Source organism: Eptesicus fuscus, chromosome 12 (genome assembly GCF_027574615.1).
Source record: "Eptesicus fuscus isolate TK198812 chromosome 12, DD_ASM_mEF_20220401, whole genome shotgun sequence".
Lineage (NCBI taxonomy): Eukaryota > Metazoa > Chordata > Mammalia > Chiroptera > Vespertilionidae > Eptesicus > Eptesicus fuscus.
The window spans coordinates 80,319,106-80,342,619 of NC_072484.1; the positions used below are offsets into that span (position 1 = coordinate 80,319,106).

Below are 23,514 nucleotides of genomic sequence, written 5' to 3' on the forward strand. Positions count from 1 at the left end.
CCCTTTATGATGTTATAGAGGCTGGTTATGCTTGGCCCCAGCACAGGGTCTGCCTTCCCTGAGGAAGGTTCCAGAATCTGAAGACATTCATTTAGAATTGGTGCAGGGGAAACCACAGTTGACAGGTTCAGAGGTGTGATCGTGAATAATAATGATTTTTTCCTGGCACCTTTGTCCAGGAGACTCAAGGTTCCTTTTGAGAGAATCCAGGAGTTTCCTCAGGAGAGCAGTCACTGCCTAATGTGGCTTAAGGATGCCTTAGAGGCCCGACGCCCCAACACAGCACCACTGCTGGAGCCAGCCCAGGTTGGACGGCTCTTTCATTTTCTCTCCATGCCTTTGACTGGCCCACTTTTCCCATAGTCTTCAAACTTCCCCCTGAACTCCTCAGCGTGTGCTGCCTCCTCACAGCGGTTCCTACTGCAGAGCTGTTGAAAACCAGTATAAAGTACACACAGAAAGGGACTGCATTGGAAGCAGCAAGAGCAAGCTGTGCATTTGAGGGGAAGCTGGGGCAGATGTAAGAGGCAGCTCGAGTTGGGGAAAAACAAACAAACAAAAAAACGCAGGGTGTGAGGAAACTCAGATTCTCTCCTGGATGCTGACATCTTGGCCAGGACTCTCTGTTGTTGAAATATCAGCTCCTTCATTTGTAAAATACAGGCATTGAACTAATGACCTTTAGGTCCTCTCCCATCAGCGGTCGCCAACCGATAGTCCACAGGCCACTGGTGGTCCGTGAGATCCAAAAGGTTGGTGACTGCTGCTCTAAACAGTTTATGTTCTCAGATTGCATTTGACCAAGATAGGTTACAGTTCCTGCTATATTTTAGGGGGCTGGGGGTGGGGGGCAGGCATGATTAAAGCATCCTTATTAATGTTCAAAATAGTGGTTATGTTTTTACTACTTCAACTGAAGATAACCCCCATAAAGCATTCTGGAATTAAAGGTGGCGGTTTCCAACTTTCATATTGTTAAGCCTTTTGACATTAAATTTTAAATTGCTCCAACATACTCACTCATCTTTGTTTCTCTCTCTCTTTCCCTCCACTCTGCCCACCTTTAGGCTTACGAGCGGCCACAGAAACACTCAGCTCTCCATTATGACCCAAGCCTCCCACAAGACTTCACCGGTGACACCTTAAAACCAAAGCACCAGCAAAAAAGCATCAGCCAGAACCACATGGACTGGTCCACCAACTCTGACAGTGGACCTGCCACTCAGAATTGCTTCATCAGTCCAGAATCTGGCCGAGAAACTGCAAGCACCAGCAAGATCCCAGCTCTTGAGCCCGTGGCTTCCTTTGCAAAGGCCCAGGGTAAGAAAGGCAGTGCAGGGAACACATGGAGTCAGTTGTCCAACAGCAGCAAAGATCTGCTCTTGGGAGGTGTGGTTCCATCCCCAAGCAACCACAGCTCGCCAGCCCCACCCAGCAGCTCTGCCGAGTGCAATGGGCTTCAGCCCTTGGTGGATCAAGATGGGGGAGGAGCAAAGGAGCCCCCAGAGCCACCTACTATAAGCAGCAAGAAAAAGTCCAGTAAAAAAGATGTGATAAGTCAAACTATACCAAACCCAGACCTGGACTGGGTCAAGAATGCCCAGAAAGCATTTGACAATACAGAAGGGAAAAGGGAAGGCTACTCTGCAGATCATGCCCAGGAGGCATCACCAGCCAGGCAGAATGGGAGTTCCGTCAGTAATCCTGAGAATGACTCGAGTCATGTCCGGATTACCATCCCTATTAAGGCACCCTGTCTAGACCCAACCAGCCATAAAAGGAAAAAGAGACAGTCCATCAAGGCAGTGGTGGAGAAGATCATGCCAGAGAAAGCTCTGGCTTCTGGAATCACTATGAGCAGTGAAGTAGTTAACAGGATACTTTCCAACCCTGAGGGAAATAAGAAAGATCCCCGTGTCCCTAAATTGAGTAAAATTATAGAGAACGAGTCCCCCTCCATTGGCCTTGAAACGGGTGGAAATGTCGAGAAAGTTGCCCCAGGAGTTGTATCGAAGCAACGGAAGCCAACCATGGTCATGACGCCTCCAACATGCAAAGATCACTCTCCATCAAGAAAGCTGCCGGAAATCCAGCATCCAAAATTTGCTGCCAAACGGAGGTGGACATGCAGCAAACCCAAACCCACCAGTATGCTTCGGGAGGCAGTCATGGCCACCTCCGATAAACTGATGGTGGAACCGCCATCTGCTTATCCCATCACCCCCTCCAGCCCTCTCTACACGAACACAGACAGTCTTACTGTGATCACGCCAGTCAAAAAGAAGCGGGGACGACCAAAGAAGCAGCCTTTGCTCACGGTTGAGACAATTCATGAGGGGACTTCCACCAGTCCGGTCAGTCCCATCAGCCGGGAGTTTTCTGGCACCAAGAAAAGAAAGAGACGACGCAGTTTAGCTAAATTGGCTCAACTAGTGCCAGGAGAGGACAAACCCATGAGCGAGATGAAATTTCATAAAAAAGTTGGAAAGCTTGGGGTGTTGGATAAGAAGACCATCAAAACGATCAATAAGATGAAAACACTCAAGAGGAAAAATATCTTGAACCAGATCTTGTCTTGCTCCAGCAACATTGCTCTGAAGGCTAAAGCTCCCCCGGAAACCAGCCCTGGGGCAGCAGCAATTGAAAGCAAACTGGGCAAGCAGATTAATGTCAGCAAAAGGGGAACCATCTACATTGGCAAGAAGAGGGGGAGGAAGCCAAGAGCAGAGCTGTCACCCCCATCCGAAGAACCCAAAACAGCCATCAAGCACCCAAGGCCTGTTTCTAGCCAGCCGGATGTTCCAGCCGTGCCTTCCAACTTTCAGTCACTTGTGGCGTCTTCACCAGCAACTATGCACCCACTTTCAACACAGTTAGGTGGGTCAAATGGCAACCTGAGCCCCGCCAGCACTGAAACCAATTTTTCAGAGTTAAAAACTATGCCAAATCTCCAACCCATCAGTGCTCTTCCAACCAAAACCCAAAAGGGAATACACAGTGGAACCTGGAAGCTGTCTCCCCCCAGGCTGATGGCCAACTCACCTTCACATCTTTGCGAGATCGGGTCACTCAAGGAAATCACACTGTCCCCTGTGAGCGAGTCACACAGTGAGGAGACGATCCCAAGCGACAGTGGCATTGGGACAGACAACAATAGCACGTCTGACCAAGCAGAGAAGAGTTCAGAATCCCGACGGAGGTACTCTTTTGATTTCTGCTCCCTGGACAACCCGGAGGCCATTCCGTCTGACACCAGCACAAAGAACCGGCATGGCCACCGGCAGAAGCATCTCATTGTGGACAACTTTCTGGCCCATGAAAGCCTCAAGAAGCCAAAGCACAAGAGGAAACGGAAAAGCCTGCAAAACCGTGATGATCTCCAGTTTCTGGCAGACCTGGAAGAGCTCATCACCAAGTTCCAGGTGTTCAGGATCTCCCACCGGAGTTACACCTTTTACCATGAGAATCCGTATCCCAGCATTTTTCGGATAAATTTTGATCACTATTACCCGGTGCCATATATCCAGTATGACCCGTTGCTCTATCTTCGTAGGACTTCAGACTTGAAGTCAAAGAAGAAGCGTGGTAGGCCTGCAAAAACCAATGACACCATGACAAAGGTGCCTTTTTTACAAGGGTTCAGCTACCCTATTCCCAGTGGAAGTTACTATGCACCCTATGGAATGCCTTACACATCAATGCCTATGATGAACCTTGGTTATTACAGTCAGTACCCAGCTCCTTTATACCTATCGCACACGCTCGGAGCAGCTTCCCCATTCATGAGGCCAACAGTGCCACCACCTCAGTTCCACACAAGCTCCCACATGAAGATGTCCGGTACGGTGAAGCATAAAGCAAAGCATGGAGTACACCTGCAGGGACCTGTTGGCATGGGCCTTGGTGACATGCAACCATCCCTGAATCCTCCCAAGGTCGGCAGCGCCAGTCTGTCCAGTGGTCGGCTCCACAAGAGGAAACACAAACACAAGCATAAGCACAAGGAAGACCGGATCCTGGGGACCCACGACAACCTGAGTGGTCTCTTTGCAGGCAAAGCCACAGGCTTCTCTAGCCACATCCTGAGCGAGCGGCTGAGTAGCGCAGACAAAGAGCTCCCGTTGTTGAGTGAGAAGAACAAGCATAAGGAGAAGCAGAAGCACCAGCACAGTGAAGTCAGCCACAAAGCTTCGAAGAACAACTTTGAGGTGGACACCCTGTCGACGCTGTCACTTTCTGATGCCCAGCATTGGACGCAGGCCAAGGACAAAGGTGACTTGAGCAGTGAGCCTGTGGACTCATGCACAAAAAGGTACTCAGGCAGTGTTGGGGACAGTGGCAGCACAAGACCAGAGAGCCTGGACGTGTTCAGTGAGATGAATCCTTCGAATGACAAGTGGGACAGCGACATGAGTGGGAGTAAAAGGAGGAGCTACGAAGGCTTTGGGACGTACAGGGAAAAGGACATCCAAGCCTTCAAGATGAACCGCAAGGAGAGAAGTTCTTACGACTCCTCCATATCTCCAGGTAAGGCCCAAGTTTTTCTTCAAACTGGGACTATCCTATTACTTATTTGTGGGAATTACTCTTTAGAGGTCCGCCATCTTTGGCACGTTGCATTCACTAGTTTGCAAAGAGGTAGGAACCATATGAACATTTTGTCCATTTGAGTCTTCTGTACATTTTATACATTGTTTACTTATTAGTTACTGTCTTTACTCTCTCAGAGCCATTGCCTGACAACTGTGGGCCTGAAGGCAGCCCCAGTAGCTTCCTAGACTACAACCATGCACACTGTCTTTATGCTTTTTATTAAAGTTGCTCTTCTTACATTCTCATCTGATCAGATGGTACAGTTTACTAGTTGGATAAAGACTCTAACACTTAGTAGGAATGCCAACAGGATCCCAAGAGTGTCAAAGTTGGATGTGCATGAGCATCTAGTTTCTCTGATGTGCTTTCTCCAGAGGTCACACATCCTAGGTTGAGAAGTCTACTGAGCCATTGGAAGCTGATGACCAATGAATCCTGAAGTCTTCCTGATAGGGGAGCCATAGGCCCAGGCTATACTGTCCTCTCTTTGTTTATAGGCATTTGATAAGCTGTCCAAAATAGAACCCTGACTGTCATTTTGCTGCACGAAAGGGAGAGAACTTGGCTGAGAGGTGATGCAAGCCTTGTGCCCCCAAGGGGACCTTACTGCTGCATCTCTGGGTATGTTACCTGGGGTGGGACTTGCCCACTAATCTCTAAACTGTTGGTTGGTGCAACAAAAAGCTCATTCCTTGGCAGATGCTGGCAGAATTTCCTTGCTAAACTGCCCACCCATACAGACTTTCCTTGCCATGGAAGAGTCACACTTCTGCATAAGTATCCCTTTGTCCCTGTTCACACATCACATAGGTAAGACTCCTGTAAAACAGAGTAGTAATTTACTAGGAAAAGCATAGGCACTCCTCTAGGGGTTGCAGAAGCTAAAAGGATTTCTCATGTTCCCCTCGCCCCAAAATAGCATATAACCCCTGACCAAAGGTTGGTTTTAAAAGACTGATTATCCCTGTTTAAGATTTGGGTGTAGTGTTTGTTTCACCTGTTTATGTGTATCCCATGCTTGTCCTTTTCCTTCTGGGGAGTCCATAATTAGTGGAGGAGAGAGCAGACTATTCATAAGGAATTAGACATTTTCTAGGCCAACAGATTTCAGGGAGAAATAGATGAGTTAGAAGCTACTTAAAGGTCACCCCAAATTGCCACTAGCTTGTGAGTTGCCGTGGTAGATGTTCTCCTTGGTTAATGAAGAGACCAATTAGCAGTCAGGTCCCCTGAATTTGCTCAGGTGATAAATGGCCCACAGTTTGTGTCTGCCTAAAGTGGATATGCTCATCTGGGATTCCCGTTTCTCATCATCAGGTTCTGTTGAAGGTGCTTGGTGTTCTTTGTGCAAAGCCCAAGTTAAGCCCAGTAGGGCAGAAGTTGCTAGATCAAACTTCCACATGAGAAATAATACCTAATTTCTAAATGCACACCATCTGCTGAATCTCCATTTATAAAAATGCTTGCCTGAGGCCAAATAATGGATCAATAGTGGGAAGGTGCAACCCACAGATTCTCAGAGTTGGAAGAAGCTTTATCAGCCCTTATTTGCACCTCTCTCCACCAGGCATCACTGTCTTAGGCATGCTGATATGCAGCAGATTCCCAAAGAGTAAACCTGTCCAAGGTTGACAATGCATAGTCGAATGTGCTCTCAAAGCAGGTTATCAGGTGGAGGAGGTCTCTAGTGTGAGTGATGTTCTTTCTGTTCAGACCACATGGAAACAATCTTTGCATACTTTGACCTCAGTTCATGCCAGGAACTTAAAACATCTTGACCACTGCTGTCCAGGCTCCCACAAACAGTGAGAACAGTTGAGTTAGATGTGTTATGTCTTAGGTCAATGTCGTTATTAGCCAGGTGGTCATTCTGAGTCCCCAAATATCAAGTACTTTTCTCATGATCAATGGATGCTGAGAACTAATCCTTAGCTCACCTCCTGTATATCAGAGTCCTGCCGTGAAGGTAGCTGGATTCCCTTGATTCTGGCTGACTCCACTTCTTCTTGTGGCTTCTGTCTTGCCCTTTGCCAGCTCATCTTATCAGCACTGCAGGGCATTTTGGGAAGCAGCTTCGGTGTCACTCACCGGTAGGAAGTGGATGCCCAAGCCAAAAATAATACAAAACCTCTTTCAAGTAGTCATTCAGATGAGGGAATTAACCACATGGATGAAATGCCATGAAAACTCTACAAAAGAAACATGTGTGAGGAGACTTTTCTAAAAATGGAATAGAAGGAATAAGAGGTCTCATGGGAGGAGAAAGTTAAGACCAGGAAAAAAGAAAGGGTAAAAAATGGAAGCTAATGAAGTGTAGACTGTTTGTTAATCCAAGTAGAATTCTGGGTCATCCTGTGGGAGAAAATGAAACATTAATTAGCCAATGGCTGCATGTGGTTTAGCGGGATTATAAGTATCTGCCCCAGTCTTATCTCCTGTACTAACCAGCTGAAAGACCTCATCTTTTTGACTCTCACTTTTCCCAAGTGAGACGGTGACAATAAAGGTTCTGACCAGACCTGATAGTATAGGAGTCTAAACATCTCTGTGAATTTTTGCAAATAAATTTGAATATGAACAAACATACATATACCGATTGGGCAGATAGGAAAACTGCCCAAGTTATTGACCATGTTGGCCAATTAATTAGCTGTTCAATGAAGTATCAAAACATATCCCTCTGGTCCATGTATTAATCTGTGTGACTCAACCCATTTATTTTTGGCTCCAGCCACTTCACTTAGCTATTTGATCTCAGCTTTCCAAAGGTAGAACTTCTCATAATTGACTACCACCAATAAATTAGCTTGCTCCATGTGTGGGTTGAAAGTCGTCTTCATCTTAGAAACAAACATATTAGAGCACTAAAATGACCAACAGTATGGGAGCAGATAGAACAAGCTTGCATTTACATTGAAACTCAGAAGTAAAAGAATCTTAATAATGTAGTATAAATACCTTATTTTGTGGTTAAGCATACTGAAGCTTAAGAAGGCTAAGTGATTCATTCAGGGATATACATGTATGTTTACTTGGTAGAAGAGCTCAGACTTAGAAGACAGGGAGCGTAGATTCTGGGAGAGGGAAAGGAAGAGGCAGAAAGAGACAAAATGAAAGAAAAAAAAAGAAGGGTGAGTCGTGGGAGAGATGTTAAGCTATATGTTTTCTTTTGCTGTGAGCTATTGTAAAAGGTAAGCATCTCTTTGACAATAATTCGGTTTCCAGGCTATCTCTGGGGACCCATGTTTGGGACTGGAAACAATCTTTGTGGGCTCTGATGGAAGTCATTTTTTCCCCTTTCCTGTCTTAACAATTGCACATACTTATTTTATTGAGCCTCCCAAGGTTCCTCCTAAGGTTTCCTTTTGGAAACCAGGAATTAATCAAATTAAATGTTGTGACCCATAACTTTCTGGCAATGGAGGGAAAAAACCTTAAGCTCACAGCATCCCTTTTGCTACATTGAAATAAGAAATCCAGCCTTCCTGCCTTTGGAGCATGAAGTCCCCAGGCCATTTATCTTCCCTCCGTTGGCAAACCTCCCCCTGTCCTGGTGGAAGTTTTATTTATACCTCTGTGGCTTTGGAGAATTACGCAGATTCAGGTGTGGATGCAGAGAAGTCACTGTTTTGACAGACTTGGCTCTGACACAACATGGAGCCTTTCTTGGCTAGAGAAATCAGGAAAGCATGCCTTCCAAGGGCTGGCCTGTCTCTGAGAAGAGATAAGGATGGTGCCTTTGGAAGGACTCTTCAGAAAACCATCTCTTCGCTCTATAAACAAAAAAGTGATGGGGCTGAATACTTGCTAGGTTTGTGGCCTAAGCTTGGGCCTGTGTAGCACTTAATGCAAATTGGCTGAATTCAAGGGGAAGTGATAAAGACAAGAGAAAATTGTAAAAGTAGTATCTAGTGTATGCAGAGCTTGGTGTAGAAACTAAAGGATGAATAACTCAATGTTTTTGCCCTCAAAAGGTTACAATCCAGAAATTTCTCCTCTATAATCTAGGGGAGATAATGAGGTGCAACTGAAAGTATAAGGCAGACTAAAAGACCCACCAGAAAGTCATAGAGTGCCAGGCTGTCCCTATGAGGTGAGCCACCTCCGTGTTTCTGTGGGGGTGAACAGGTGGGACCAAGAAATGCTTCTTTAGAGTAGTTACCATTCAAGATGGGTCTTGAAGGACGGAAGAAGCTTTTGGAGAGCCGAGGTGGTGGGGAGGGGTCAGGCCAAACACAACATAGAAAGGAAGCCATGTAGACAAATGTATCTAGGTGGAAATACCCAAGAAACATTTGGGAAATGGTGTTTATTCTAGTCCTATTGAGGTTAGGATCCCAAGTTGGGGGATCGTGACAGATAAGGTTGGGAAAGAATATTGTGATTGTGATTTAGAGGGTTTTCCTCCTGCACTCTGGGACTTGTGCTTAAATAAGCAATGAGAAACCATTTCTTAAACTGGCAAAAGCCATAAAATGACCAAATTATATTTTATCTTTTTTCCCTGACCACTCCTATCCCCTAGTCTGGGTTGGGCAAACTTACTCCATCTTTGCATTCTTTATACGATATTATAATTATCCATTTCTTGTTTGAATTATACCCACTACCCTGCTGTTCCTCCCCCACTCCACCCCCTAGATTATAAACATCATAAAGGCATCATTATCTACTCAGGTGCTCAAGCAAAAAATAATAGTAAGGAACCATTGGTTCATCTGTTCTCCTCTCTAATTAAAGTCAGAGATGGTTCCAGTATGTTTGCCCCAGGTAACTGAAGGGGTGGGGTGGGGGCACGTGAATAGAATTACAGGAATCAAAGAGAGAATCTGCTCGGTGTGTGAGGAGATGAGTTGTTAAGGCAGCAGTTGGCAGTGCTGTACAGAGCTTAGAGCTAGAAACTTATCAAAGGAGAGAGTTAACAGGGAATGAAGTCACGAGGGCACGAGGAAGGACCCTGTGGCCTGTCTTAAAGAGAGAGTCATAATAAGGGAGGATCAGGAAAGAAGCAGAGAAGGAATGACAGAAATGCTGGAGGAGAGGGAAGGAGTCAAGGAAGAACAAATTTAAGAAGAATGGGGTGGCCGGTAGGGCCAGAAGCTGCAGGCATGGATGCTTAGAATCGATGAGAATATGTATGAACATATTGGTGGTTCTGAAGACAACAGAAAAATTAAAGACTACAGGTGTACCAGTTAATAATGAGGATTTTGTAATCAAAGAAAACACAATAATTTCAAGAGAAAAATCAAAAGTGCTTTATTTATTCAAAGTAATGTCCATCGCTAGCTACACATTTTCCCCATCTTTCTGGTAATTTGAGATACCTTTCAAATAGAACTTTTCTTGTTTTGAGGCAAACCATTCAGAGATCCAATTTTCCACTTCTTTGTACGTTTTGAAGTGCTGCTCAGAAAGTGCGTGTGCCATCGATCGGAATAAGTGGTAATCTGAAGGAGCAAGGTCTGGTGAATACGGCGGGTGGGTTAATACTTCCCAGGCAGGATCTTTTAATGTGTCTTTAACTGGCTTTGAAGTGTGTGATGGTGAGTTATCATGAAGCAAAATTACTTTGCCGTGCCCATTCTGGTCGTTTCACCATCAAAGCATGGTTCAAATTGATTATTTGTTGTCGGTAGCGATCAGTATTAACAGTTTCACCTGGTTTTAGAAGCTCATAATTCACCACACCTTCCTGATCCCACCAAACACAGAGCATTGTCTTCTTTCCAAAGTGATTTGGCCTTGCAGTCAATGTTGATGGTTGACCTGGATCAACCCATGATTTTGTGCATTTGGGATTCTCAAAATAAATCCACTTTTCATCACCAGTCACAATTTGATGCAAAAAAGACTTTCTTTCGTGCCGTTGAAGCCACATTTTACTGATGACTTTTCAGTTTTCCATTTGTCTTTCGTTCAGTTGATGTGGCATCCATTTTCCTTCCTTTAAAATCTTTCCCATTGCTTGTAAACAATCAGAAATTGTTTGCTGCGCAACGTTTAATCTTTTTGCAAGTTGTTTTTGAGTTTGACACGCATCTTCATCCAATAATGCTTGTAATTGTTAGTCTTCAAACTTTTTTGGTTGACCTGGACATTCTTTGTCTTTCACATCGAAATTATCACTTTTAAAGCATTTAAACCAGCGTTCACAAGTATCTTGAGATGGATCATGTTCACCATAAGCTTCCTGAAGTATATAATAACCTTCAGCAGCACTCTTCTTCAAAATAATGAATTAAAACTTCCCGCAAATGCTCTTTTTTTTGGGCACGAAAATCGAAATTTTTAAGCGTAAAAATATCTATGTTAACACCTTCACAAAATTTGACATATGAAGTTTTGAAGCTTGCTCTCAATACAAGAAAATAGCATACATATCAAATCACATATACTGTATATCAACATATGTGTAACTCCATCTATTGAAAAAAAAATCCGCATTATTAACCGGTACACCTGGTATGTGTTTAGCACCTCATAAGGTTAAGGTGTGACAGGCTGTGTGCCCAATCCAGATGGCAAAGAGTCAATAGATAAGTGGATGTTAAGAAAATGGGGGTTGCAGGTGCAGAAAGCGAAACTTTGTTGTGGTTCTAGCCCTACTCCAGCTTCTAAGGAGACTTTGTTCTATAGTCAGCCCTTGATAGGAGCTGGCACATGCTTCTCAGCAGGTCCAAAGTCTAAAAACTCCCAATTCTGGGAGTGCAAGAACAGTGCCAGAATTCTGTCTCCTCTTGAAGGTCTTGTATAGAAAAAAAATAAAGGTTACAGCATTTGAAAATAGATAAGAGATTCCAGGCCAGCTCCCCATTTTGTGTCTCAGAGACCTATAGGCACTTAGATTTTGTTCCTGGCAATGGCTTTTTGAAAACTTCTGAAAACCCATGTCTGTCTATGGTACCATGGGTGTTAGCTGTGCTCATGTGAGTGTTTGGAGGAACAGTCCAGGTTATCACAAGTTCTAGTCAATGGGTCATTTATTGAATGTTTGCTAGGCTCAAGGTTATATAGACTAAAACCCAGTTGTTGGTCTTCCTGAGGTTCTGTTTTGTGAAATAAAATGAATGGTGGTTCATAAAGAACTTAACCATTTTCAAGAATGATTGAGAGCTCTTTAGTTACTTAACATATAACACAGTGCCAGGGCCAACTAGAGACTAGAAGAAAAGAAAAAGCAAGGAAGGACTCCTGACTCAAGTTCCTTACAAAATACTGGAAAAAGTCTAACTTAACATATAGATCAAGTCTAATCCATGTTAACTTAGTGGCCAGCAATGGAAGCCAGAGGCATCCAGGATCAGAAAAGATAATGTTCAAAAGAGAAAATTCTGGAGCTGAACCTTGGATAGTGAATGCATAGTGAATGAGTGTGGCAGAAGAGCAGTGATGTGCATCAGTGGGGGTACAGGAGACACCTGGCTAGGTGAAAGGTAGCAGTTGAGTGGAGATGGATTTTTAAGAGCTGTAGCTGCCGTGCAGGGGATGTGGACTGCACTCCAGAGGAAGGGAGGACACATTGATTCTAAAGAGTGCTGGGAGTAGAGGGTGTTGAGCCTGGTGTTAGGTGCTGGCTGAAATGATGAAGTATCAGAAAATGTTCCTGTCCTCTAAGACTTTGTTAAGCTACCAGGAGACAAGAACTGGATATATACATATGTAAAAAGTAATTAGAAAGAATAATGAGAGTCTACACACTAATGATTAGAAATAAAGACCCATTCTACATGAAAAAAGGACCTATAATATAAATTTCCGAGTAATAAATGGCATGTTGTAAAAATAAGTTGGTAGCATTGGTGTTTGCCTAATTACATAAGGATTCAGAACAAGTTGAATAAAAAGAAAGCACTAAGAGAGAGGTGATGGACAGAGTAAAGTGAGCAGGGAAGTGGTGTGGTTTGGTTTTGTGCCCTCCAGGGAAGGGGCTGGGAGAATGATAGGAAGGTGGGCTCCCCTGGGTGATGGAGGATCTGAGGACAGAGAGAGATAAAAAGCTTTCCCGAGGGCTACATCCCAGGCATCCCTTACATCTGAACAGAGCACTGTGTTTTCAAAGCACGTATCCTGATTTCTATTTGATCTTCAGCATCCACTGAGTTCTACAGGTAGGTGTTGCTCTCCCATGTCACAGGCAAGGGAATCAAAACCCAGAGGGTGAGCATCTGTGTCCAAAGTCACCGAACCAGTTTTGCACAGAGAATGTGCTGGGTCCCAGGTATGGTGATTTTTCTGAGCACCTTTTTTTTTTTTTCCTACTAGATTTCTGAAGTCTTTAACAAGCTCAATAGGATGACTCAGCTTCTGGATTCTCCCCAAAGAACCCTTGCCAGTGGGTTAAATAGTGGAGCCCAGAATAAGGCACTAGCTAATGGGGAATTTGGCCTTTGCTAGATTTAGTTTTCTTATTCAAAAGGGAGCTCTTTGGAGCCAGGGTCAGCCAAACCCAGGTAGGAGGCTGATTCTGTGTGGAGCCTTCATCTTGCTGTGAGAACATAGAGCCCGTAGGAAGCATGGCTTCCCTGAAAACCACAAAGGGAGAACAAGAAATTTCTTACTCAATCACAAAACACTAAAGCTAATATTTAAAACTTGGTAATTTTTTAATGAAAATTTTGCACAATTGGAAGCACTTTACACATCTACTAGTAAACACACAAAACCTTGCCTCTTGAGAGTGATGTAAGCTCAAAATAAAAACGGAGTGGGCCATTAAAGAAGCTACTGGGTTGGGGCTCTCTCCCAAAAGTTTGGTAAATTGAAAGAGGAGACTTCCTCATCTTTGAAATGTCCACCAGGAATTGGGATGTGGGCTGAAAGGACTGTGGTTCAGAAGTAGTTTTTCATGTCTTATATTTCATGGAAGACCAGTAGGACAAAGAGGTTTCTATTATAAAATGTGCTTCTCTGTGCTGTTAGTGACATGTTTGTGCTTTATTTATTCTAATCATGCAGTTAAAAAAAAAATAGCAAGTGCCGAATATATGTAAGACAGTCCTGGGCAACATTACAGCTATGACACCTTGTCCCCCTTCATTAGAATTGTCATGATCCTAGAAATCTGTCAGTATGGCTCCTGCAAAATAGTAAACCGTTTCACACTAGGTACTGTTTTTCTCTTTGAGGTCCCAATAACAATAATAAAAAATGGATTTCCCCAAGCACAGCACAGAGCAAATTATTATTTGAAAAAACAAAAAATACTGTGTTGTTTTTTATCATCTAAATTTTAAAAGATGCCTTTAAGTGAAGAAAGTTTGGAAAATTTAGAAAAACATGTATGAGAAAAAATAAAATCACCTTACAATCCCACTAAATAACCATTATGAGAATGTAAATGCACAGGTCCTCAGCTGATGGTGACTGCTCACCTTGTGTCTTTCCTTCCTACCTTCCTCCACCCCCTCCCTGGGAAAAGCTAGAGAACGCCAACCCACACTCCCCTCCCTCATTGTCCCTCTCCTTCCTCTCTCTCCCCATCACCACTTTGGTTGTCTGATCTTTACAATTTTCTCTCAAGTAACTTCCCAGAATTGACCACCATAACCTTTCCTTCAGCATTTTGTGTCATTGCTCAGACAGGGGAATATATTTTTAAAATAAATGCAGCAGTGTTTGGGGACGAAAACCATCCAGATTTCCAGACTGCCCTATTTAAGATCTCCACAAGAATTCAACAGCCAGGACAGCAACCAGGGGACAAATTAGTCACGGCCAAAGATGATTGCCCAAAATTTCCCCCAAGAGTTGCTGAGTGTTGAGTGTTTCTTCTCAGATCATTGTCTGACAAGCGAGGATGCAATAAGTTTTTCAAAGCTTGATATACACAGCTCCACCCTGCAATGGAAAATGCAACCAGCCAGTCTCTGTCACAAATACCACTCCCATTTTGCACACATGCACATACTCACCCAGAACAAGTCAAGTTATGTCTGCTCTAATTGGTCAGTGTTGCTGTCACTCATACTAAAAGCATTTAAAGGGAAGGAGCCAGGTATTGACTTTAGGTTTGTGACACAATGGATTACCTTGTACTTCTTATTTTCTTCCTGATATACCTACGGATATTTCTAAGGTGAGGTTATAAAGCCAACAGTTCCTATTTCAAAAAGTAGCTTTCCTGTTTGTTTTTTACCCCATTCCTCCTCAACCAGAAAGTTTGTATGCTCCGAGCTGGCATTTGCACAGGGGAAGGAGAAGACGTGTTCTTTCAGGAGATTTAAGTCTTCGTGGATGCTGCAAATAAAACTTAAATACCTTTTCTCATCGACTTTTTCTCCATTCATTTTATAATTCCGATTGATATTAATTCTGTTAGAAAAGTCTGTCTGAGTGGTCTGTCTTAGAGAGAAGAGTCTCATTTCTGGGTGTCTTCTCCTAATACTGGTGAGGGTTCTGAGTAATGCCTTCCTTTAGGAGACCCCCTGCCACGACACAGCATGTCAGCTCCCCCTGCATCTAGTAGTCACTCAAACCCTAGAAATGCTCCAGTCACATGGCTGACCTTCTTGATCCAGAGCAGTGCTTCTCTATTTCATCACTAAAACTAGTGGTCCTTTCGGCAATAATCAACCCAGAGCAAAACTCTGTTGCACCCACCTCCCCCTTACAGCTCTAACTAAACAAGTATATTAATTATTGAAATGGAAAAAGAATAGAATACCTAGAAAGGCAGCCACAGGTAAATGAATAAATGATGCCAGAGGTAGAAATATCAATTCCTGTTGCATCAAGTCCAAAATGCTTTATCTGGCTTTGAAGACCCTTCATTATCTACCCTCACAGTCTCACCTCCATTATCTACCCTCACAGTGTTTCCTGATCATTTCAGCTGAGAGTTCTGCTAAATCTCCTCCTTGTCCTGCAGAAAATAGCACCATTAGCCCCTCATCTGACCCTCTAGTCACCACACTGCCTCCTTCACATGGAACATCCTCTTCTTCCCACTGGCTTTCCAGTCTTACCTGCTTACTTTCTTAACCATTCTAGCATCTTCTGCTTCTCTGATGTAACTCAAATAGCTCCACTTTCATTTCAGTGCATATTTATACATGGTCTTGTATTCTTTACCTTTATTTTAGGTAATGATTCTTGACTCAGATAAAATAAAATTTGAGTTGGGGGAGGGGTGTCAGGATCATGTCATCATCCTCTTTCTGTAACTTCTGTGACATTAAGGTGGTGCTGAGCACAGATCTTACAGAGGGACTGATGGATCAGGCTGATCCTCCCGGACCACCAGGGGTTCCTGGCACGTGCTTTGAGAAACACTAGCTTAAGGATAAATTCAGCAACTTCTAAGGCAGCCTAGTAGGCAAAAAAAAAAAAAAAAAAAAAAAAAAGCTCTGGAGCTGAAGTCTCTCAGATGTAGATGCTAAATCCCCCACCTTACTACTTGTGTGACCTTGGGCAACTTAGCCTCTTTGATCCTCCTTTTCCTCATCTGAAAAATGAGGCCATTAGTAGTTACCTGGCAGAGTTTTATGAGAGCCAAATAAAAGTGGAATATACAGGAGAGCATCCAGCATGCTGCTTAACACATAGTCGTTAATAATGTTCATTTCCTTTTACTTCCACCTCGGATAATATATTCAAGCGCAGAAAATACAAAACAGCAGACTGCTATAGAGATCTCCTTTTAGCAGCAGGCTTTCCTTCCTAATTACGCTCTGACTGGGGTGAAGTTAAATCCTTCTGTGAACACACATAACACACACAGAGAGGCAGGCATCGGCTGGACCACAATTGTATTTGATGGTAAAGATAGGATATCAGGATTGTATAGTGATGGATAAGTAACCAGACATACACATTGCACCCAAAGATAACTGACAGTTGACTGTGGAGCCATCATCTGCAAGGGGTGGAGATCTCCTGGAAGGGGTGGCAATTTCAGGCCCCTGACACCTGGTCTGTCACAGGGGGAGTTGTAGACCAACCTGTCTACGGACCCCAGCCATTAAAACGCAGTGGTAAGAGAAGTCACCACATTTATATGTACTTTCTATTGCTGCTGTACAAATATATCACAAATTTTACAACTTGAAAGAACACAAATATATTATCTCCTAGTTTCTGTAGGTCAGAGGATCGGGGGCTCAACTCGGTCCTCAGTTTGGGATCTCAGGAAGTTGATGTCAGGGTGCGGCAGAGCTCTGTGCCTGACTGGAGCTTCTAGAGAAGGATCAGCTTCCAAGCTCATGCCTGTGGCTGACCCATTCAGTGCCTTGCACTGTTAGGACTGAGGCCCCTACTGCCTGCTAGCCAGGGGCTGCTCTTTGCTTCTTGAGGTTGCTGTCCTCCTCACACTTTCTAGCAGCAGAGGTCAAATCTCTCTGACGTTCCCTTGTCCCGCATCTCTCCGGCTCCTAGACGCTCCTCTCCCCGACCCTACCCTGGCATTCCTGCACCTGGACTTCTTGTTTTTTCTTGAACACAGGTCCCACCTGCATCCATACCTGCTGACTTGTGCACAGGCTCTTTCTTCCTCCCAGAGCAGCCTTCAGAGGGACATTCTCCTCATGACTGTCTTACCTGTGTTCTTTGTAAGTTCCTCCTTCCGTTCCAGTAGGTAAAGTTCTACCTCATGGAGATTTTTGATGCAGTTTTAAAAAGTCAGTCATGGGACCGCAGTTTGTTAAACCAGAAGGTAAAGAACTCAGAAGAAGGACAGGTCATTTTCAGACTGAAGTAGCATAGGGAACGCTTCATGTAGGAGGTGGTACCATCCTGGGCCTTGGATTGGTTGTATTTAGGTAAATGAGGAATAGAGAGGAATAGCTTGAGGAAAAATGCTTATATAAATGAAGTGTTCTTTGAAAAAAAAATACTGCATTTATTTATTCATATATAAATAGACTTATATGAATTTATATATTAATTACAAATTTATATATAGTTATATGTACATATATGTATATATGTATATGTATATAATTTCTGGGAAGATAATAAATAAGAAAGCTATATTTGTGGAGTGTTTACAATCTACTAGTTGATGCAACAAAATGCAAGTAAAGTAATTAATAACATGTGATAAATTTGGGGACAAATAAGATTTCTAGTAGGGCATGGTCTGCTTGACTTGAATGGCAAGTCCACATGGAGGACTAGGGAGGAGGTCAGCCTCGGTGAGGCACGTCCTTATCAGATAATTTTAACTGTCAAGTGGTGGGTTTTGATTCGTGTTCCCAGCAAGTGGCGACTCTCAGGATCAAAGAAATGGCATGGTGGTCACTGCAGACTATTGTGGCCACGATATGACTCACCTTGATCACTTAAGTAGTTCCAGACCATCTTGCAATTCAGTTATATGTCCAGCTGGCTTGACAAACCCTTTCTTTGTAAGTAGGCAGCAGTGGCCTTTTCTCTGCTCCCTGCCTAGGTGATTGCATTATAGAGACTTGCTCCTTCAGAGTGTCCTATGAGCTGACCAGTCCCAAACCTCCGCTTGTAACCCAGGGGTAGCTTGCAAGCTAGAAGGAGGTGGCTCAGAACATGTATTAAGTCAAAATATTTCTCACTCATACTTCCTTTTCACAGTTCATACTCTGTGTTTTATTCCATGTGAAAAAGAAAATAACACCCTTCCTTGGATTTCTTGTTGACATTTCTCTTTTGTGGGGGTCAGGAGGAGGGGGGTTCACGCTAAAGGCTTCCTGTACCTCGCACAGCTCTGTGGCATTTTCATAAAATACCAACCACCCAAATTCTAGTAATCACAAAAACATGTGCTTTCTTCTTCTATCCATGAAAATTCTTACTCTCACTAAAAAAAAAAAAAAAGTTCAGAAATTAAATTAGAAAGCTAAACTTGATATCTTTAAATTCTTTTGGTTAAAAAAAAAAAAAAGCTACAGTTTTTCTGATTTCCCTTCACTTAAATGTTACTCCTGAATGGAGCAAATTGTACCAAAAACCCGAAGCCTTGAGACTGTGACCTGAGAGGAGGATTTGTATTCCCTTGCTAATAAACGAGAAGAAGAAGAAACCCTCAGTTATGTCTAATCTTTAGGAACGCTGTGCCCTGTCCAACCCACAAACGGTTGGCAGCATCATAACACGACACAGAATGTTCTTTTAAGCTATTTCCCCCTCCCAGACCTTTCCTGTGAAGTTATAAATCTCAGCATTTAGAGAGTTTTAGAGTTGAGGTTGGGTCTCTTGGCCTCGCTTCTGCTGGCTTCAGGCTGGAGAGCTGGTCCCAAGACAAGCAGGCATCATTAGCTGGCCCGGCCTGTGCTTGCCTGCATTTGTGAAATCCGGCTGTTCCTCCTCCACCCAGTGCCCACTTTGTGAGCTGTGATTGAATAGCTTTGTGCCCACAGGAGGAAGTTTTACCCAACCCCTTACAACATCCTCCTGATGGAAAAATGAAGTTACTCTGAAGGGAACTCCACTGCCACCTGGCACTTCTCCCTGTTCTGTATGTACCCAGCCTCCTAGGTCTGCCTCCGGTGGGTTTTCTTGCAAAAGGCACATCAGTGTGGCCTCGGGTGTCACTGCACCTGGACACATCTCAAATAATGTCCACTCAGGGTCAAGTAGACAAGCAGAGGCCCTAATGCTGCTACTGCCTTTGAGGCAAAAAAATCCCAATTCTCCACCTGCGTATTTAGCACACTGTGGGATGGTGACTTCTATTTTGAAAAGTACATTCATGCATTCTTCCCTTTGATCATCACAGCCCCATAAGCTGAGAACCCATCACTTCTTCAGGGAGCAGCCTCAGGGGATTTGCTTAGGAACTAGCCAAAATGTCCCGGCACCTTCTGGTTTAGAGCAGTGAGCTGTCCCGCAGATGCCTTTAGGGAACTGCAGGGAACTGGGAAAGAGTAGAGGCCAACCACAGAGATCACACCCAGCAGCCTGAGGCAGGTGATGTAAGCAACATCCATCTCTGATTTCTCAGGTCAAAATAGGGATGATAGTTTCCACCTCATAGGATATGTGTGCTTATAAAGTTGTAGCATAATATCTGACTCATTGGAAACATGCAATAAATATTGATGGTTATAATTATTGTTATTACTAAACACATATTGTATACCTGTGGTATGACAACCTTTATTTCATATGTAATACTCAGAAATCCCAGTCGGCTTTCAATCATAGAATATGTTTGGTTTGAAAAGCATGATTGTTTTTAAACCAATAGGTATTAAGCATCTACCTATGTGTGTCAAGATGCTAAGATGGCAGGGGTGGAGAGTGGGGTGATTGATATTCTGAGTTGTGCCTTGGAGCAGGCTTTTCTGACTCTCTGTGGTCTAGAACTATGGGACTGCAGCAGGGTAGAGAGAGGGAGGTGTCCAGGACAATTCGCCTTGCAGATCATGGTGCTTCCACTTCATCAAAGGCTTTGAGGTTTGACACTAAGGCCCAGAGGGGTTCTCTGCTGATTCAGTCACCTCCCCTGGTGACTGATGTGGCCTCCTGAGCACAGCACAGGTTAGGGGATCAGATCTGCCAAAGCCTGGAAAACAGAATCCAATCAAGCAGCAAATACATGGAAGAGGAGAAGGGTAGGACCTGAACTTTAAAAATTAAAATAAGAATATCCCAAACTGTCACAATTAAGAACAAAATTATTCCAAGAGCAGACCAGATTCACCTAAATCACGCAGACCTTTTATAAAATTAATTTTTCATTCAAATATAAAATATGCTACATAGAGAAAAAGAAAAGCAATGAAACAGAGGTACCTCATTAGAAATACTAAATTAGCCTGTGAGCGGCTATCTTCAAAAATTGGGTTAACTATCTTTTTGCCCTTTGTGAACATGTACACTTTACAAAGGTACTTTTTGAAATCTGATTTTGACCAATACCTGTTTATTAATTTCTGTGTGTGTGGCCCTGTTATCAGTGCCACAAACATATAAAGATCAGTAAGGGGTACAGAGACAGTGTTGGAAATCTTCTGATCCAAGGAAAGAGGCCCTTACCCATTCAAATATTTGAACTTCTCTGACCTTAAGAGCCCCTATGTGCTAAAAAAGAATAATCATTAAGAAGCCTGGACTATGGCATAATAGGCACTGTCTGCATCTTTGGTTCTGCTGGATGCTAGACGCTGTCAGCACCTCACTGGTGGGACCATTCATTGACCATTTGCCATAGAAATGGAGTTTGGACTTCAGCTCTATGTTCCCAACTATTGGTTGTCTTACACAAAAATAATTTCACTTGTAAATACCATTTACAGTTGTTCTCATGTTAGCAATCCAGTCATTTAACGGATGTGTTAACTGTTTTAAGTTACCAAGTTGAGTGTGGAAGATGCTGCATTGAGAATGGTTGATACCCTAAAACTAACTCTCAGCATTGTTTATAGGTGTTCTGTGAAAAAAGGGTTTGGTTATTGAATAAGTTTATTAACTATCAAATAAACAAAAAATTGTGATTATCTACAGCAAAACATCTCATTGCCTTTAACACAGTGTGAATCTATCCCTACTGGAAAAAGTCACTTTTCCCAACTTCTCTGGTTGTGCACTCTTACTTTTCACATTCACCCATTAATATAGAAAGGAGTTCTAACATTCTGCTGAAGTTGGTTAGGGAAATACTCATCTGGTTTAATCCCCTGAAATTAGAAATGACAGCATCAAAGCTCAGAGAGTTAAGTGCCCTGGCTGAGATCAAGCGGTAGTGGCCAAGCTAGGACTAGAACTCAGGTCTCTGATACCAAGCCGGGCTCCCTCCACTTTCCCTCTGCCTTGAGGGTTTATTCCTTTGAATCCCTCCAGCCAAATGGGGTGGATGTATTCAGTCAGCGGTAAGACAAATTTTGGGGTAGGAGCAGGTGTGCGTGTGTGCATGTGTGTGCATGTGTGTGTACTCACACATACATAGACACCATAGTCCCACAGGGCATCAAGGCCAGTTTCACACAAGACCCAGGAATGCTGTGGAGCAGAAAGCAGGTGCGGGAACAACGGACCTGCAATCGCAGTGGATTCGGAGGCCCTTGTTTGCACTGCGCATTAACCTGGGGCTGTTGCAAAGGCCACAGCTTGGCTTGCATTAGAGATCTGAAGCTCTGACATTCAAGAAGCTCCAAAGCAAATGAACCCAAGTGAGTAAATAATTAAACCACAAAGAAAACGCCAGTATTGGAAAAAGTGTTAGCCTTCTGGTGTTAACTCCAGCCAGCCAGGTGGCTTGGAAGTCATCTGGCCTTTACCTGCACCCTGTACCATGTCTGGGCACCAGAACATGTCCAGGAGATACCAGTGAGCCATCCTGGGCCTGTGGCCTTAGAATGGTGAGATGGGTAAAAATACTTAGGGCTTTGAGAATCCAGGACAAGTAGAGGAATAACCCATCCATCGGAGATATGGTTAGTGGATATTAGGGGCACGAGCTTCAAACTGCTTACATTTGAACCCCAGCTTTGTCACTCACTAGTGGGGTGATCTGGGTGAGTCAGTTGCTTCTCTGTGACCCATCACCTATCTATTACATCTGTAATACCTAAATAACATATATGACATCAGAGATATGCTGTGACGATGAAGGGAGGAATGACTTTATGTAAGATGCTAAAGAGAGAGCCTGACATATTGGAAGTGCGCAAAAAGCATTTCTGTATTTATTTTGTTGCTGTTATTCCGAGTCCCATAGACCTTGAAGAAGGTCCCAATATGGTCTTGGGAATCAGACATGCCTGCAGTCTCCGTTTACAGAGTTGAATACCAACTCTGTAGCTTACTAACTCTGAGGCCATATAACTTCTCTGAGCCTCAGTTTCCTTATCTGTAAAGTGTGTGTGGGGGGGGGCGGGGGGGACGGGGAGGACGTCTATTCTGGGACTTACCATAAGGATTAAAAAAGCTGATGTGTATAAAGAATGAGAGTTTCTAATCTGGGCTAAATCACTAATACAGGAAGCTCTTACCATCTCTGAGGTTTCTCCTATCTCATAGATTCCCTTACCTTTACTGGGGGGACACCCCCCACGGCCTTGAAAGGCTCCTTGTAATGATCAAGAGAACTAGTTCTAAAACTGTTCCCAGAGGAATGTGCGAGAAAGGAAAAGAAGGCGTACTGTTTATGTGTTCTTTCTGATCCCAGGTAGATAGAGCCCACAGAAATGTTTTAGAGATGTTCTGGTCTATTTTGGACAAATATAGTAAAAGAAATAGAGGAAGTGTGTGTGCACCACTGATATTCTGTGGAAAGAAAAGAAGAAGAAGAAAAAAGGAGCAAAGGGAGGGAGGACAGATAAGCTTAATCTAAGTTGGGTTATAAACCCTGGCCATTTTTCAATTAAGAATTAGCACCAGCCAGGAAAGCGGGCATTGCTGGCCAGTGTCCCAGCTCATTCTGTAGATCAAGAGACCACAAGTGGGGAGGTGCTGCTTGATAGATGGATTGGATTGTGAGTAAAACGCTGCCTTCCAGGCGCTAGCCTTTGAATTACTCTGATATGTTGATTTAATTCAGATCCTTGGTGTTTCCTGGACATTGACTTTTTAACCTTAATTGTCTTCTGATTTATTAGGAGGTGGCTGTGTCCCTGGTAGAAGTTTAAATCTTGCTTCCCAGAAAGATTTTGTAACCTGGGGCAGATCTCAGGACAACCGGGCTCAATGCACAGAGGCCAATCAGGCCTGTAAACACATGTCCCTGAAGCTTTAGCCCAGTGCCTGCCCAGTAAAAAGTAGACTGTTCCAGAAAGCCACTCATTGGCACCGCAAACAAGAAGTGCTGGTGGATAGAAAACCTTCCCCAGCTTCCAGAGGGACAGTCTTCGAGTACCAGAGTCCCGTGGCCTGGTCCACCTTTCAGCTGGAGGGCCAGGTGCTCTTCCTGTTCGTGAGTCTGGGATTAAGTCCACAGCATCCATCGTAAAAACATGCAACTGCCCCAAAAATAGTCTCTCCTCCCACCACAGCCAGGGCTGCTCTCAG

At 43.7% G+C, this 23,514-nt stretch overlaps 1 protein-coding gene across 1 annotated transcript in view; it reads left to right on the forward strand.

Annotated features, from left to right (window-relative positions):
• Positions 1-23,514, forward strand: part of SETBP1 (SET binding protein 1) — a 350,135-nt gene that overhangs the window by 246,330 nt on the left and 80,291 nt on the right. Inside the window, exon 4 of the mRNA XM_028136083.2 lies at positions 1,068-4,527. Coding sequence (XP_027991884.2) covers positions 1,068-4,527 — 3,460 coding nt within the window. The remainder of the gene's footprint in view (positions 1-1,067; positions 4,528-23,514) is intronic.